Consider the following 16,734-nt stretch of genomic DNA (forward strand, 5'->3'; position numbering starts at 1 on the left):
TTCAAAAGTGTTGGGTCAGTACAGTTTTAAAATATTTCTGAAAGTCTCTTATGCTTAGTCTCTTAACGGCTCAAAGCTGAATTTTTTTCAGCAGCCATTCGGTGTCTTTCGGTGTCATGTGATTTCTTTCAGAAATCATTCTAATATGATTTGATGCTCAAGAAACATTTGTTTTCAAAGTTGATAGTGGTTGTGCTTAATATTTTTGCAGAATCTGTGACACCTTTTCTTTCAACATTCTTTGATGAACAAATTAAAAGAATACAACTGAATAAGAAATATTTATGAATGTTATAAATGTATTTACTGTCACTTTTGATACACTTTTAATGCATCCTTTCAGAATAAAAGCATTATTTAAAAAACATCTTACTGACCTCAAACTTTAGTTAAGTGTAAAAAAAAAAAAATAGGTAGCGCAAGTAAAAATAAGAAATAATACTCTTCAGGAACCTGGAGTAGTTTGCATGTGTTAACTGCTGAATTGTATAGACTGTTGTAAAGGAAAGAACCATTTACTTGAAAGATTCTCACTGTGACTCGGAAAGAATAACATGAGGGGGAAAAGATGCATTAAGTTACTAAGTACTCCAGAGCCACTATTCTCTCTGCAGGACTTTTGGTTTTGGCAGTGATGGTGTGAGCCACAGGTAGAAATGCCGTTTGTCTTCTGAAAGAAATTTAGGAAACACATAAAAAAATGTAGTATATTGGTCTGGTAGCATGTTTGGACCATAACATGCTAATTTAGGTGCACTCAGTAACTCTTTCCTCATTATAAAGGTTTGATGAAGTAAATAGCAGTCATGTTTAAAATTGTCTTGAAGTACAAGACAATGTTCTTGTTTGCAAGCAAAGCCACAATGCAATGGACAGATCTTTTCTTTTGTATTGTGACATACATCTAAGCGAAAATGATAATCCAAAAGAAAACAATGTAGGGCAGGGACTTTGTTCAATTCATTGGGTTTTGATGAAGCTTGCAGTCGCAGATGATTGTAGGAAAGGAGCGCATTAAGATGAAATGATTGTAGAAGTCCTTCATACATCACCAGAGAAAAGTCTGGTTTTGATATAAGATTGATGTATGACATTTGATTTTTAAGAAAAATGCATGGATAAATCATTCACAATATGATTATTTAGAAAATAGATGGATTTTTGATTCATGCTGACTTTAACATAAAAAGTACTGAGTGTGCCTTTAAGGTAAATCGGTTGGATCAAATAAAATAGGGGTGTCACCTGTATTAGTAGAGTGTGTGAGGACTGCAGGTACAGGCTGTGTGAGAGACAGCATGGTATTGTACACTGTGGAAATTAAACATTTAAGAGAATATAAAAAGATCTGCAGGGCCAAAGTTTAAAATCTTGATTCTGAATCACATGATGGCTCTAAAGTGAATCACTGGGCATCAAGCATATTCAGTGTTGCACAGAATCAGAAGTTAAAATGCTTGAATGTGACTTTACCTATGAAAAGTGCAGCAGTGGTAGCCAGTACAGCAAACATAGCAAATACTGAAATGAACAAGTGGCCAGAATTTGTTCCAAGATGACCTGAACATATAAATAAAGAGCATTTTCAGAGTTACAAAAAAAAAAAAGTGTGTATGTTACACTACAGTTCAAAAGTTTGGAGTTAATATTTTATTTAGTTTTTGTTGTTTTTTAACATTAATGCTGCATTTATTTGATCAAATTATGTGTTTGTCCCTGCACAAATTAAGCCTTTCCCTCATTTTAGTAAATTGTGACCACACTTTACTAATTTGTTCCCTTAATTTAGTAAACTGTCCCCATTTTGTACTTTTTCATTCCCTGGTTTTAATTAAAGTCATTTTAATTTAACTAAAATGAGTGAATGAAAAATAGATCATGGCCATGAACTAAAATGAATAAATAAAAAAATTAAAGAACGAAATCTTAATTTTTGGCCACAATAAATATATTTTGGCCAGCAATTTTCAGCAGCAGTGATGCATTTTTTTTAGGATTATTTGGTGAAAAGAGAGTTCAAAAGAATAGCATTTATTTGAAACAGAATCTTTGCTGTCACTTTTTTGTCACAATTTAATGCTGAATAAAAATAAAAAAATTTAAATATGCATTGTACTGACCCCAAACTGTTTAACGTTAGTGTAAATTTAGAATATAGTGAAAAGTGTGTCTTGCTCTCTTACCTGACTCCGGGTTGTCAATCACTCTAGTCACCAACACAATGTGCTTTTGTGGAGAAAGGTCTGTGAACAGGGTAATGTTTGCTGTAGATGGTACCTGATCCAGGATATGTAAGGTTGGATAGACTAAAATAAGGAGGAGAGTGTGGTCTTCATCTGACCAGACCGGATCAGATAACACAATGTCTGGGGTGTCTGACTGAACCTAATTAGATAACAGTGAAGAAATAAAAAAACCAGAAGTGATTTCATTTCAAATGCATCTCTCCCATGATTCCTCTCATTCTCACCCTTAGTGTGCTGAGCATGTCTGTGGTGCCAAACACTGTGATTTCAGCCACAGGCTGCAGGGAGGAAAGTTTGATCTTGGTGACAGGGCAATGGAACGCTGGCACGTACAGGAGCTGAAGGGATGACTGAAAAGAGCGTGGTGACTGAGGAAGTGACAGTAGGGCAGCTGGGGCTGATTGAGTCCGCAGACAGGCAGACAGATGGATGGAGAGAGACCGAGTGGACAGGAGATGGAGGATGGAGTCTGACTGGGGCGGCACAGAGATCCTGCAGCTGTACTGAGCTGAAACAGGACACGACAGACAGGTTAGAAGTGAGTCATAAAGCATAAAGTAAAATAGCTTCATTTATTTGATCAAAATGAAAATCTGTCATATTGATAAATATTATTACAATCTAAAATGTTTTCTATTTTTATATATCCTTCAAAAATCATTATTATATGCTGATTTGGTGCTCAAAAAAACATTCCTTATCAGTGTTAAAAACAGTTGTGCTGCATAATATAAAAAATAAATAAATTATATTAAATTAAATTAAAAAATACCCTTGGGCTCTTTCGGGCTTCAAACATAACATGCAGCTTAATGCATAATCTTATGTAAAACTTGTTTCACCAGTGTATGAATCGTAGAAGGGTGTTGCATTAAAGATAGCCTGCAGTATTCTCATCTCTGGATAGGGGGCGCCAAAGTGTAAAGAACACAGTAGCTCTGCCTCAGGATGTAGTTTCTTCTCTATGACCTCCCACTGATCTAGATTGCATTGCGCTACCATGGAGAAAGATAGAAAGAGAGAGAGTCACATGCACACAACATCGTCAACACTGAATAACATTTAAGTAACATTTAAAGCAACTGTATGTACGTTTTGTTTTTTACCTTGAAATATCAGTTTGAGAATTATTCTAATGGTACACTGACTTCTAATAAGGTCAATTTCTTCTGGGGGTTTTTCCCACGCTTCCAATAAACGTCTGTTCTGGGAGTATTCAATACGAAATTCAGCAAAAGGGATGGGTTGCTTTACAGCAGCAACAAATACACACGTATAGCTATCCACTGTAATTATGACAGTTATATAATTATAACAATGAATTCCACTCACTTCGTGAGCTCCAAAGTTGTGAAAATACAAAAAAAAACTACATACATTTCCTTAAACAACAAAACAGCGTTTAAATAACAACAAACCATTGTGCATCTTTTTGCCGATCGATGCAGGTCAAATAAAGTTGAGATAATTTCTCTTCCCATCCACCACGTTTTAATTGCACATATTAAACAGTTAGAGATAATCACCAACTGATAATTATTTCTAGTCTAAGAAGTAAGTGTTTAAGTGATTAAATGGGACCTGTGGATCCTCCAGACAAAATTTTATATCTGGATTATAATCTCTTAAACTGCCCAACAGTCTAATTATTAATCATAATTCTTAAATTCCTCTTATATAGTTGGATTAATGGCACATCAGGTGTTTTCCATGGTGGCGAACAGCGTCCTCTCTGAATCTCACGGGGAGGTGTGAAAGGACTCACCTGTGTTGGCAGCAGAGGTATTCAGATCCACTCTGACGGTGTATTCTGAAGCTTCAGGCCAGTTAGTGAGGAGCCTATCAGCGGGAGGAATTAATACAGGAATGGACGCAGGCTCCACTGTTACCTTCATGACACCAGAGAAGTCTTTTAATTTATAACTTTCACAAAGGGTCTGTTTCAAAACATAGTGAGCTGCCTCGCCACATCCTAACAGAGATGGAACGGATCTGGAATATATCATGGTTTTTACACTTTTTTTGACTCAAAAGCCTCCCATTGTCCCACCCCCTATCTCTTCTCTCTTATGCAGTCCATCGATTTCGAAGATGACGTCACTTCTGGGACGCTTTGTTGGAATGTTGAGACAGCTGCCGCTGTCGGCGGTGCCATTGAAGGTGGCTGAGTCTGGGGATGGATATGATTGTGGCTGTGCACGTTGGTGTCTGCGTTGATGTAGCGCCGTTCTGTGTTGGGCGCGCTGTAATTCGATCTGTTGGGCCCCCAGATAGCATGCAGAACTCTGCTATGGCCGCTATTGTTTCCAGGACTCCAGGGTTGATGCCGCAGCTTTTCAGAGTCCCCTGAAGATGGTCCTTGTAGCGGGCGCTTCTGACCCCCAGGTCTCCTGTTGGCTGCATATATCTGCCCGTAGAGAACCTGCCAGGGTAGGCGGTGGGAGGGCATGCGGATAACATGTCCGACCCATCCCAGTTTCCGCCTAGCAAGGTCTCCATGCTGCTGGAGTTGGTGCGCTGTAGGATGTCCGTGTGGGGGATGTGATGTGAAAGCCCTCGAGACACCGAATATGCCTGCGGTAGGGAGTCCAAGCTTCTGCACCAAACAGCAGGGTAGAAACGCAGACTGCCTGGTAGACGGCCGCTTTGGTGAAGGTACAGATATCTTTATTAACAAAGACTCGAGATCGAAGTCTACCGAAGGCAGAGGAGGCTAGATTTATACGTGCCTGGATCTCGTTGTCTATGAGGCAGGTGGGAGTTAGGATACTTCCAAGGTAGCAAAAGTGCTGAACGACCTTTACTGGTGTGCCATGGATATAGAATTCAGGGGGTGTGGGGGTGGGGACCGTGGTCTGTGCAATGATCTCTGTCTTTTGGATGTTAACTTGTAGGCCACAAGCTTGGTAGACTGCACATACAACATCCAGTGTATGCTGCATTGCAGTAGGGCTGTGGGCTAGGAAGGCACAGTCATCAGCGTATTGCAGTTCATGAATTGTGATGGTGGTGGCTTGCAGGCGGCGGAGGTTAAAGAGATTCCCGTCCAGACGAAACTGTAGGCAGACACCCTCATCGGGGCTGAGGGAAAGGAGGGTGACTGATGCCAGGAAAAGGTTGAAAATCACTGGAGCCAGTACACACCCCTGTTTCACTCCTACCTGCACAGATGTACCCACAATCACACGAGCCTGCATGCCAACGTGAAACTGTTGTAGAATATCCAGAAACCTTGGTGGCACCCCAAACTTCTCCAGAATGACCCAAAGGACTTGGCGGTCAATGGTGTCAAAAGCCTTTGCCAGGTCGATGAAGGCAATGAACAGGTCTTTGTTCTGTACTCTGGCCTTCTCCTGCAATTGGCGCAGGACAAAGATCATGTCGGAGGTGGACCAATCCTTCCTGAAGCGCACTGTGACTCAGGAAGGATCCTTTCTGTGATGTTCTTGGTTAAACGGACCAGCATGACCCTCGCTAATAATTTTCCTGCCACAGAGAACAGGGATATTCCACGACTGTTTCCACAGATGGACTTGTCACCCTTTTTCTTATGAATGGTAACAATGTGTGAGTCTTTCCAGTCTTGTGGAACAGTTTTTTGTGCCCATATTATCTGGATGAGTTGGTGGAGGTTTTTGATGAGCAGGTACCCTCCATTTTTTAGAGCTACTGCAGGGATTCCATCAGGACCAGCAGACTTATTGTCCTTAAGGCTTCGTACTGCTGCGAGGACTTCTGAGAAACTGGGTGGGTTATCAAGCTCATGCGCAAGTGGGAGCTTTGGGAGGCGCTGACCACCCCCTATAAGGTAAGGTACATAAACAACCTGCTAAACAAACAGTTATTGAGGGGGAATAAAGAAACATAATTTCATCATTGTATGTATTTTTTGGTATTTTAATTAAGTATGTTATTAATATTATATTAAAGATATGGTTCACCCAAAAATGAAAATTCTGTCATCATTTACTCAACCTCAAATTGTTCCAAACCTGTATGAATTTCTTTCATCTGTAGGTCACAAAAGTAAATATTTTGATGAATGTGGGTAACTAAACAGCTGTTGGTTCCATACTTGCATAGCATGGGGGAAAAAAATACTGTGGAAATCAATGGGGACCAGAAACTGTTTGTTCACCCATAATGCCTTAAATTGTGTCCTTCATAGGCAGCTCACTAGTTTTGGAACAGAGCTATTATGTCACAAAACATGAGGACATTTATATAACTGCGCAGAGGCACTGATTACCTCTTTGAAGGTTTGCTGACCCCCTTCTAGCCTGTAGTAAACCACTACCATTCCAGAATTCTTTGCAAATGCCACTCCAGTCTCAGAGTTCATTTGAAGGATCTCACTTGATGACACATCCCATCTGCCTCGCCGACCTTAAAGTGAGAAAAACAAATGCAAAATTGAGCAAAACCTACAGCAGTTAAGGCCAAAGCACACGCATGTTTTTTTTCCATGTACACCAAGGTATGCACACAGAGTGCATGACGTAATTTTCATCATCACAATATGTGCATGCTGTACGTGTGCAGTTGATTTTTTATCTGCCAGTCCTTAGTCCTTATCTGCACACTTAGCTTGCACATTCACCTTGAATTTTTTTTGTCCTGAAGGTGGCAACATTAGGCCAAACTCTTTTGTTTGAAAAAAGTTTGAAAAGAAAAGGATGAGATGGAACAACAGACACCCGCACTGACAAGAATTTGTGTGACGGGGTTAAAAGTTATTTGCACCTCTAGTTTAAACAAGTACAAAGGTATTTTATCAGTCATAATTTCTGAAGAGAAATAGCACAGACACTAGACAAGGATGAAACCTTCCAGTGCGCATTTTAGAGGCTTTTTACAGTGCCCTTCTAAGTGCCTTTTACAGGCATGCCATTAAATGGAGTATAATAATGGAGTTTACTTTGTTTCTGAAAACTAAAACTGGCGCTCTGCTTGCTAGTAACCTAGTGATTTACCCTGCAGGTCTGTAATGGGAGAGCTGAAGCAGATGACATCCCCAGAGTGCAGGAATCCGGGGGGCTCTGGGATGGCAGGCATCACAAACAGAGGGGTGTAATCGCTCAGAAATGGGTTTGTAGTGTCTCCCTGCACCCTCAAAACAGTTAGACCGGGTGATGCCGTTTGCACCAGAAACGACCGACTGTCTTTGTCAACTATCAGTTGTACAAGGTCATCTCTGAAACACAGAAAAAATAAGGTTAGACCACTGCTGTGAGTAACATAAACATGTGTATCTGTGTAATTACCTGTTAGCTGTGACCAGTGTTTGTATATTATGAGACTGGAACTGTCGTCCCATATTATCATAGTATAGAGCCCTGATACGGATGCTCCAGCCCAGAGGGAAGGCAGGAAGTGCTCTATCACTGTCACTGTTCACGGATGACACAGTCAAAATCCGTACAAACCACACTGTTGACACCTAAGGCAAGAAAGATGTTACAATAGGATTTAAAATGAGGCTATGATACAGGATTTATCAAAGTAAACACTCACCTCCACACTGATCAGCAGTGTTTGGTTGATACCACAAATGTCCACGGCATAAACCTCCAAAATAGCAAGGCCTGTATCAGGCCCTGTCTTCAACACTCCTTCATTATCAATAGTAACAAGCCCTGCCCCTGTGACACACCGACTAAAGGTGTAATGGATTGGACAGACTGAGTCTCTAAAACACACACATTTTAAAAACTGAGATTACATGAAACCAATTTACAAAAAAAAATGTAAATGTAATTTTGATCAGGTACATTATTCGTTCAAATCATCATGAGAACTGCAATGATGTGGAACAGACTTAATGGAGTGAATACTGACTTGGTTTTTCTAGCTGGGCAAAAAAAATAAATCTTTTTTTATTTTACATGAAACAGGCATACAAACTCACTTATTGCTCTGCAGGAGGTACTGAGAGAGGGGAGACATGAGGATGGACCCTGAGCTTCCTGCTGTTAACTGCATCTCTTCAAACACCTGAGAAAAGAGATTAGAATGAACTGCACATTCTAAAAAAATGCTTTAGTATATGCTGAAATGAACATCTGTGCAAGGTATTTCACATTTGTTAAAATCTTTTAGTATAATATGAAAGTTAAAAAAAAAAATTATTAGTAGGTAGTATTCATTTGAGTTTAGACACTACCACTGAGAAGTATTTGGGTCAATATTTTTTTTTAACAAAATTATTATATTTTTATTAAGCAAGGGCACATTACATTGATTGAAAGTGACAGTAATTAATTTTATATTTTTACAAAATAATTCTATTTGACTTAATTTCTGTTATCTTGAACTTTCTATTCATCAAACAATACTGCAAAAAATGTATCCTAGTTCACAATCATTTTCAACAATGATAATAAGAAATGTTACTTGAGAACCAAATCAGAATGTTAAAATGATTTTTGAGTATTTAATTGAGTTTTTATTATTATTATTTTTATTTATTTATTTCATTTAAAATGAACACGTGAAACTGAAAACTAGAGTAATGGCTGCTGAAAATTCATCACAGGATTATATATATACATATATAAACAGTTTAAATTGTAATAATATTTCACAATATCACTGCTTTACTGTATTTTTGATCAAATAAACGCAGTGTGGGTGATCACAGGAGACATATCTCAAAACATAAAAAAAATCTTACCAATCCCACACTTTTGATTGGTAGTGTGCATTTTAACATGATTACCATTTTATTTATGATTAAATACTGTTCTTCTATGAACTCATTCTTGAGTATTTTGTATTTTAAGTATGAGTATTTTAAATTGTGTATTTTAAGATTGAATGAGTTACGGTATACAGTATTAATTTTATTAGTAACACTTTATTTTAAGGACTAATTCTCAGTATTAACTAGTTGCTTATTAGTTTATTAGTAGTTATAAACCACATATTGATGCCTTATTCCGCATGACCATATTTTAAATCCCTTAATCCACCCCATACCTAAACTTAACAACCACCTTACTAACTATTAATAAGCAGCAAATTAGTAGTTTGTTCAGGGAAAACTCTTAGTTAATAGTGAATATCTGTTCCCTATTCTAAAGTGTCACCATTTTATTTAATTATATTTGATTGTAAACAAAAAAGTTTACAGAAAGTTAAAAGAAGATCTGCTTCCTCATGACGTGACTCCATTAAATAGCTTGTCATTGGTGGTTCTTTGTGGAGGATGTTTTTACCAGTATCTGTATCTCGTCAGTCAGATGATCAGAGAGTGACGTGTTGCTGGTGTCTATCTGTTGGAGCTGCACACACACTTTGAGGCTGGTCCTGCCTGGAGCTCTGGCCCTCACCAGCACAGAGAAACTGTGAGAGGGAGACACACTAACGCCCACCTAAAACAGACAACATAACGCACAAAACAGTTTTCATACAAGTCAATTCATGCTAAGTGCGTGCATCTCACCTGTGCATGCCTTGGTTTGATCTCCAGCACAGCCGCTTTGCTTAGACTCCAGTGGAAACTGAGGCCAGACTCGACACTACCCAGAGATAGAGGGTTCTGATTGCTGTCACTCCCAATCACATAAACTGGCATCTAAAATGAAAGACTCAGCTAAACCTCTCCTGACAGCAAAAACATGTATGCAAACAACAATATTGAGCACGAGAAGGACAAACCTCTGTTCCTACAGATAGAGTCACTAAAGGAGCCTGTAACCTCACTGCTGTTAGGTTAAACACCTCCACCTCCACTTCATCCTGATCACAGCACACATTCAGTTATTAGATTTAGCTGTAGCATTATATCTTTTAGAAATGTCAAGGTTAGTCTCTTTAATTTTTGGGAGATAATTATTATAGTTGAAAATTAAAGGAGTGTATGTGAGCGCGTGATGTGTCTGAGCACAGATGTTAGTGATGGTAGCGGTGACAGCATATAATTAAGGCATAAGGGATGAAAGGTTGGATTTGCTGCACTGGGTAAGCAGTCATTTATTATTCATGTTGGGTGTCATGGCAATGGAAAATCACATCAAGCATATATGTTTGCTCGAGTCACTTTCATAATTTGGTTAATAAGCTGTAAGGAGACATTTTGCATTTGACTGTGCTGCTTTTCTGTTGTTTTTCTACGCAAACATGCACTAGACAGACGTGTTTGACTGTTGTATTTACATTGAGCATCTTTTGCATGACAAATTAAGTCAAAAACGATTCTCTAGAGTCTAGACCTTGCATTTTTTCATTCTGCTGCCCTAAACCTCGCCTTTTTAAGCAAAAACATTCTGTGTGAATGTGAACTAGAGACTCGTTATTTAAAAGCTAACAGCAGCTGAACAGCCCCTACAACTATCGTTGATCATCTGTGTAAATAATATTTTATATGGACTATATGGCTCTACAAGGCAGGAAATTAATTAATTAAGGATTTTTAAAAAAGCTACAATAATCCCGGTTTACTAAAGGTAAAGTATTGTGGGCTACCTGTAAAAAGGTAAGCAATGCTTCTGTATTTTGTGTCTGAAGAGTTCCTCTGATTTTGACCACACCCACTGCCACGCCTCTGACCAGTCCTGTCTCAGTTACCACGGCGATAGAGCTGTCACTCACGGAGAACTTGATGCCATATTGAGGATGAGGCCCTCCCTCCCATTTCACCTGAACATCAAATATATGTTTATAGTAAAAAATGTGTTTCTGTTGAAACCAACATATGGTTTGCTGTCCTGTCATGCCAACCTGTCGCACACTTCCAACTGCCAGAGTAAGTTTACGGGGCTGCAATTTGAATGGAGGGTAAACTTGCATGTTCTTGTGGGAGGAGCTTATAGCACGCCCATGTCCATCCACTGCTGAGAGTTGGAGACTGACCACGCCCACTGTTAGACCGGTCACACGGAATCCCACACTCTCCTTGTCCACTGACCCCATGTCCCTTTAAGCAAACATAATGTACTCAATAACAATACTCAAGCCAAGAGTAAAATATGACTCAAAAGCTACCTGCTTTATAACTGTATTATTTAACTAGAATTTTTAAACTACTTTTTCTGTGAAAGAATAAATGAAAAGTTATAAATATATAAAATATGTACAAATATTTTCATATATATATATATATATTAATTGAATACATATACAGTAGTCAACATCTGAAGAGGATCAAAACCTTTCATCAAAGTTGTCCTAAAACCAAAACAATACCCATTCTTGTTTTAGGATAACTTTGATGAACTTTTTTGGTCCACTTCAAATGTTGACTACTGTATATTATATAGAAAATACATATTAATTAAATACATTTGATTATTAATATAAATAGATTTTTCTGGAAATACCTCATATGCGTAAGATAACATACTCCTGAAATTACTCCTACAAAGTTATATGTAGGCTATTTGTTCGAATTTCACTCAATTTTAATTAGATTTCAATTCATTTAAATTTGAACTAAAATTCTTCAGTTCAGATTCAGTTATGCATTCATAATTCAGTCCTCACTCCTGACAATTTTTTTCAGTGTCTCACCACCATCTCAACTCCATCATATCTATTCATTTTTAATATGTATTACATATTACATCATTAAATATTATTTCATTATTCTATAACTTTTAAATCAAAAGACATAGGGCAGAATGTAGTGCTTGAACTCAAAATGTGAAACAAGGAAAAACACATGGCATAGACTCACTCCACAGAAATGATGGATGAAGAAGGGATAAGCATGAGTTTCATGAGCAAAAGGTAATGATGGAGAAACGGTTGATGATCTGAGTCCAGAACACGCACTCGCACTACAGCAGAATGTCTGGCCTCAATCTAAAAAGCATCAACATAGGAGACAAAGATTCAGTGAACATAAAAATGAAGAAAAAAATAGTGTAATAAAATCTAAAATGATGAAAGAGATAAGCTTCGGTCTGCATCATACAGTATTAATGAAGTCAATCTGGAAATCTTTGATATCAGAGACAAGAAAGGAGGCCACAGCAGGATCAGAGGTCAGACAGAGGTCATGAGCCAAGAGAACTGAAGAACCAGACTGACGTGGAGACACCTGGGGTAGAAAGATTAGAAGTGAACTAGTTTATTTGTATTTCAAAATACTTTATCTAGTTCTGTACTCTCCTTTGGTGAAATATTTGAAGATTATACTCTCACCTGTATTACATTGCTGTTCCCCTGGTTGATGCTGGCTAACTGGTTGTCTTGTAGATGGACATGAAAGTGACCTGAGCCATGGATCAAGGTCAGATTTTCCTAAAGAGATGAATGTATTGACATTAAAATATAACAAAAACGTTCAGATGAGAAATGTTAGAGTGATGAACTCACTTACTGTGGCTTTTGGATGGTTAAATAATGTGACAGAGTGTCTGGTCCACTGTACGTCATCTACCAAGCGCAGATTCACACACTGAGACACTGGAGCTGTCAACATCTTATACAGGACATATAGTTCATACGTTACTCATATGGAATTAGATTTGTGCCAAATAAAATGAATGTAATTTTTAAAGAAACGTATGAAAATATCAAGTGAAACTGAATAAAATGTCTTTGAAACTAAAAAATAAATAAATTACAGGCAAAATCTTTGACCTCGTTTATAATACACTGCAGGTTTTGCAACTGTTTTCTCATCTTTCATTCGTTGATCTGTACTTACAAATGCACTTCCAGAGTTTTCATTTACGCTTCTAAAGTTTTCGTTTACGATTCTGAAGATTTCATTTACGCTTCCGAAGTTTTCGTTCGCCATTCTGGCACAAATCTCTCGTGGGGGCGGGGTTAACAGCGGTGTGTTCTCATTGGCTACTGAGTTTTTGATTGACAGCTTCTTGACCTGGAAGTGAAGGCGTCAGTATCGTTGCGCCTGTGTGGATGTGAGCGTCTGTTAGGGGCTTCCTATTTCATAATGATATAAAATGATATATAAAGATTTTTTATTATTATTTTATCAGTATTTTTCTGCTGCTACACTACATTGATGAGATGATTTCTTAGGAATAGCACAGATGAATGATATAATCATCATGATCATCAATCATCGTCGTTATCAGGATACTCATGGTGAGTTGTCTTGATTTAGTCCAATCACAGGACCTGGTTATCTACACACAGTTACAGTCTTCAATTAGATCATATTTGCTTCGATTGGTTCATATTTTCCCGCAGCACATAGAGTGTACAGTACTAAATTTACTCTATCTGACAATAACCAATGCTATTTTACAAGCGCGCTGTCAATCACTGCGCTGTCAGCTTTAGCAATGTAAGCCTTTTTACCATGCTTTTTCTGTTAATGAAAAAATAGGGGGGGGGGGGATATATATTTAGGGGGATATAATGCCTAAATATATATCCAAATGCAAAACCTAATACATGCAAATAATTATGACTGAAAACAGTTTCCAGCAACTAGGGTATACACAGTCATGATTATATAGGGCTATACAGAGCCATCTAATGGTTACACAGCGGTATTACAGATGATTAATGGTACATAACTTTGAGGTATTTTAGTACCAAGTTAATACTAATATATATATTAAATAATTATATTGTGTATTTATTTGTTTGAAATATTTTAAGTTTGAAATGTGCCATGGGAGTTCAAAGCAGTTTGTATTGTTAGACTATGATACATGTCCTTTCTCTGTTTCCAGAGAGAAGAGCAACTCTTCCATAAACTTCTGATGCTGACCCAGAGGATGTAGTGATAGCACCAGAGATCCACTGCCCTCATCAGACAAGAATCTTATTGTGTTCAGACACATCACCTTTGAATGACTGGGATCTTGATCTTCAGGCACCTGATATTATGCAAATATTTTTACTTCTTTGGAGCTCTAGATAAAACAAACACTGTTCACAAGTACACAAGAGGTTGCACTTTATTCTTATTAGTCTATGCTGATCTCGAATTGGCATACCAACAGCATATGATTGTTAAGGGGATAGTTCAAAAATAAAAATATATATATTTTTAATTTTACTCACCCTCATGCTGTCTCAAATGCATATTACTGTACTTTCTTTCTACTGGACAGGTAAACACAAGTTAAGATTTTTAGGCAAATAATTAATCTCTGTGAGTCTTAAAGATGCTTTAAAAACCACACACAGCGACCATGACCGTAATCCATCTGACCTTAGTTTTTAAATCAGTATCTTTTGAAGTGAAACAACAGATAAGAAAAACACTAATAATATAAACTTTTGACTATTAATAATCGCTTCCACTCAACTGTCAAATGTGCGTGGGTTACAGTTCACTTGTGTTATGTGGATTCTCAGAGATGGATTATTTTCTTAAAAATCTTTGTGTCAAGAAAGAAAGTTATTTACATCTGGAATAGCATGAAGGTGAGTAAATGAAAGAATTTTCTTTTTTTGGCGTGGACTATCCCCGTAAAGACTGATATTGCACTCCAGTACATTACATACTCATTCACTGTTTTGTAACTTATACTGTAACAGGAACTGTTGAAAGGATCATTGCAGTGTTTAAAACATATGAATTTTAAACATTCTGTATGTTATGTTCTTGTGCATTTTGTGTGGTAATGTAAATTATAATAATACTGTGCATTATGTATATATGCAGTTAGTGTTTTGTGGATTCTGGTCTTTCCTGTCACAACATAATTGCATCCAAGACTTTCACTTTGATACTTGTGTATATGCTATAGTGACAATAAAGAATGTCAATTTATTTGAATTAATTCATATTTTCATTTACATTCATTCAACTGGTTTATAAAAGTCACACTTGAAAGAGTTGATGATTGTTAAAGATGTATTTCCAATTTTAAATGTTAGATGATGATGTTAACTAAATAAAATAACTAAACAAAATGATCAGCATGATAAAAACAATTGGCAGCAAGAACATTGTTTGTGTGGGATATGTAATAAAATGAGTTTGATTGCCTGGTTGGAGTGAGACTTTCTTGACGTCTGAATATCACAGTATAGTATTGTATTTCAAATGTAACAGCTCAACCTAATTAGACCCTATAATGCAAAAGAATCAAGAGCAATAAACACATATAATAAGAGAACACTGAATATTATACAATATTTCCAGTATTGCAGTACTTTAATAATTAAACCTCAATATGACCTTTTTCTCTCACGTTTTCTCATGCTCCTAAAAGCTTATGTTGAAAGAGTAGTAGCAACAGATGAATACAGATTGAATTAAAAAACAAAACTCCTAACTTTATATCATTAAAATGAAATAGGAAGCCGCTAACAGACGCTCACATCCACACAGGCGCAACGATACTGACGCCTTCACTTCCAGGTCAAGAAGCTGTCAATCAAAAACTCAGTAGCCAATGAGAACACACCGCTGTTAACCCCGCCCCCACGAGAGATTTGTGCCAGAATGGCGAACGAAAACTTCGGAAGCGTAAATGAAATCTTCAGAATCGTAAACGAAAACTTTAGAAGCGTAAATGAAAACTCTGGAAGTGCATTTGTAAGTACAGATCAACGAATGAAAGATGAGAAAACAGTTGCAAAACCTGCAGTGTATTATAAACGAGGTCAAAGATTTTGCCTGTAATTTATTTATTTTTTAGTTTCAAAGACATTTTATTCAGTTTCACTTGATATTTTCATAAGTTTCTTGAAAAATTACATTCATTTTATTTGGCACAAATCTAATTCCATATACTCAGGCTTACATACATAAATATGAACACAAAAATAAACACATAAACACACACCTCTGGACATGTAAGAGTGACATTGACAGTCACGGTTCCTGTCTGTCTGTGGGCCTGAAGAAGCTGCCAGGCTGTCGAACAAGCAAACTGATTAGATTTGTGTCAATGACAAATAAGAGTGTCCACAATGAAGAAAAGTACAAATTAGTGCTGTCAAATGATTAATGGCGATTAATCGCATCCAAAATAAAAGTTTTTGTTTACATAATATATGCGTGTGTACTGTGTATATTTATTATGTATATATAAATACACACACATGCATGTATATATTTAAGAAAAATATGCTACGTTTATATATTTATATATGATTTAATTTATATGAATATAAATATATTCATGTAAATACATGTAAATATTTTCAAAATATATGCTGTTTGTGTGTCTCTTTATATACATAATAAATATACACACATATATATTATGTAAACAAAAACTTTTATTTTGGATGCAATTCATCAAAATTATTCGTTAGACAGCACTAGTACAAATCTATTTTAAACCCTGTCTTAAGATCTTAGAAATGTACTATATTTATGTTTGTTTCATATGGTTTGGAAAACGTTATAATTATTATAATAATACTTACAAATTTTTAAATGTATAAAGAATAAAATAACTATATTAAATAACTAAAAATAATTATATTTTATAATAATAATTTTATAATAACGTTTTTGTCAACAATACGTTTTTTAAAATTATTATTATTTCATCATTATTACATCTTCATCACTCTGACATTTTTTTATTTTTTTTTTATA

General features: G+C 36.7%; 1 protein-coding gene across 1 annotated transcript in view; it reads right to left on the bottom strand.

Moving 5' to 3' along the window:
* Positions 1-279: 279 nt before the first annotated feature.
* LOC131522256 (nuclear pore membrane glycoprotein 210-like) overlaps positions 280-16,734 on the bottom strand; it is a 44,653-nt gene continuing 28,198 nt past the window's right edge. Inside the window, exons 18-39 of the mRNA XM_058747631.1 lie at positions 15,971-16,041; positions 12,571-12,672; positions 12,393-12,491; positions 12,163-12,288; positions 11,923-12,050; positions 10,968-11,163; positions 10,713-10,886; positions 9,906-9,986; positions 9,691-9,822; positions 9,464-9,619; positions 8,155-8,240; positions 7,761-7,935; positions 7,511-7,686; positions 7,220-7,440; positions 6,496-6,632; positions 4,012-4,135; positions 3,089-3,241; positions 2,471-2,754; positions 2,184-2,385; positions 1,474-1,560; positions 1,246-1,311; positions 280-670 (exon numbers count right to left, since the gene is read on the bottom strand). Coding sequence (XP_058603614.1) covers positions 600-670; positions 1,246-1,311; positions 1,474-1,560; positions 2,184-2,385; positions 2,471-2,754; positions 3,089-3,241; positions 4,012-4,135; positions 6,496-6,632; positions 7,220-7,440; positions 7,511-7,686; positions 7,761-7,935; positions 8,155-8,240; positions 9,464-9,619; positions 9,691-9,822; positions 9,906-9,986; positions 10,713-10,886; positions 10,968-11,163; positions 11,923-12,050; positions 12,163-12,288; positions 12,393-12,491; positions 12,571-12,672; positions 15,971-16,041 — 3,047 coding nt within the window. The 3' untranslated portion in view covers positions 280-599. The remainder of the gene's footprint in view (positions 671-1,245; positions 1,312-1,473; positions 1,561-2,183; positions 2,386-2,470; positions 2,755-3,088; positions 3,242-4,011; positions 4,136-6,495; positions 6,633-7,219; positions 7,441-7,510; positions 7,687-7,760; positions 7,936-8,154; positions 8,241-9,463; positions 9,620-9,690; positions 9,823-9,905; positions 9,987-10,712; positions 10,887-10,967; positions 11,164-11,922; positions 12,051-12,162; positions 12,289-12,392; positions 12,492-12,570; positions 12,673-15,970; positions 16,042-16,734) is intronic.

Source organism: Onychostoma macrolepis, chromosome 16 (genome assembly GCF_012432095.1).
Source record: "Onychostoma macrolepis isolate SWU-2019 chromosome 16, ASM1243209v1, whole genome shotgun sequence".
Taxonomy (NCBI): Eukaryota; Metazoa; Chordata; class Actinopteri; order Cypriniformes; family Cyprinidae; genus Onychostoma; species Onychostoma macrolepis.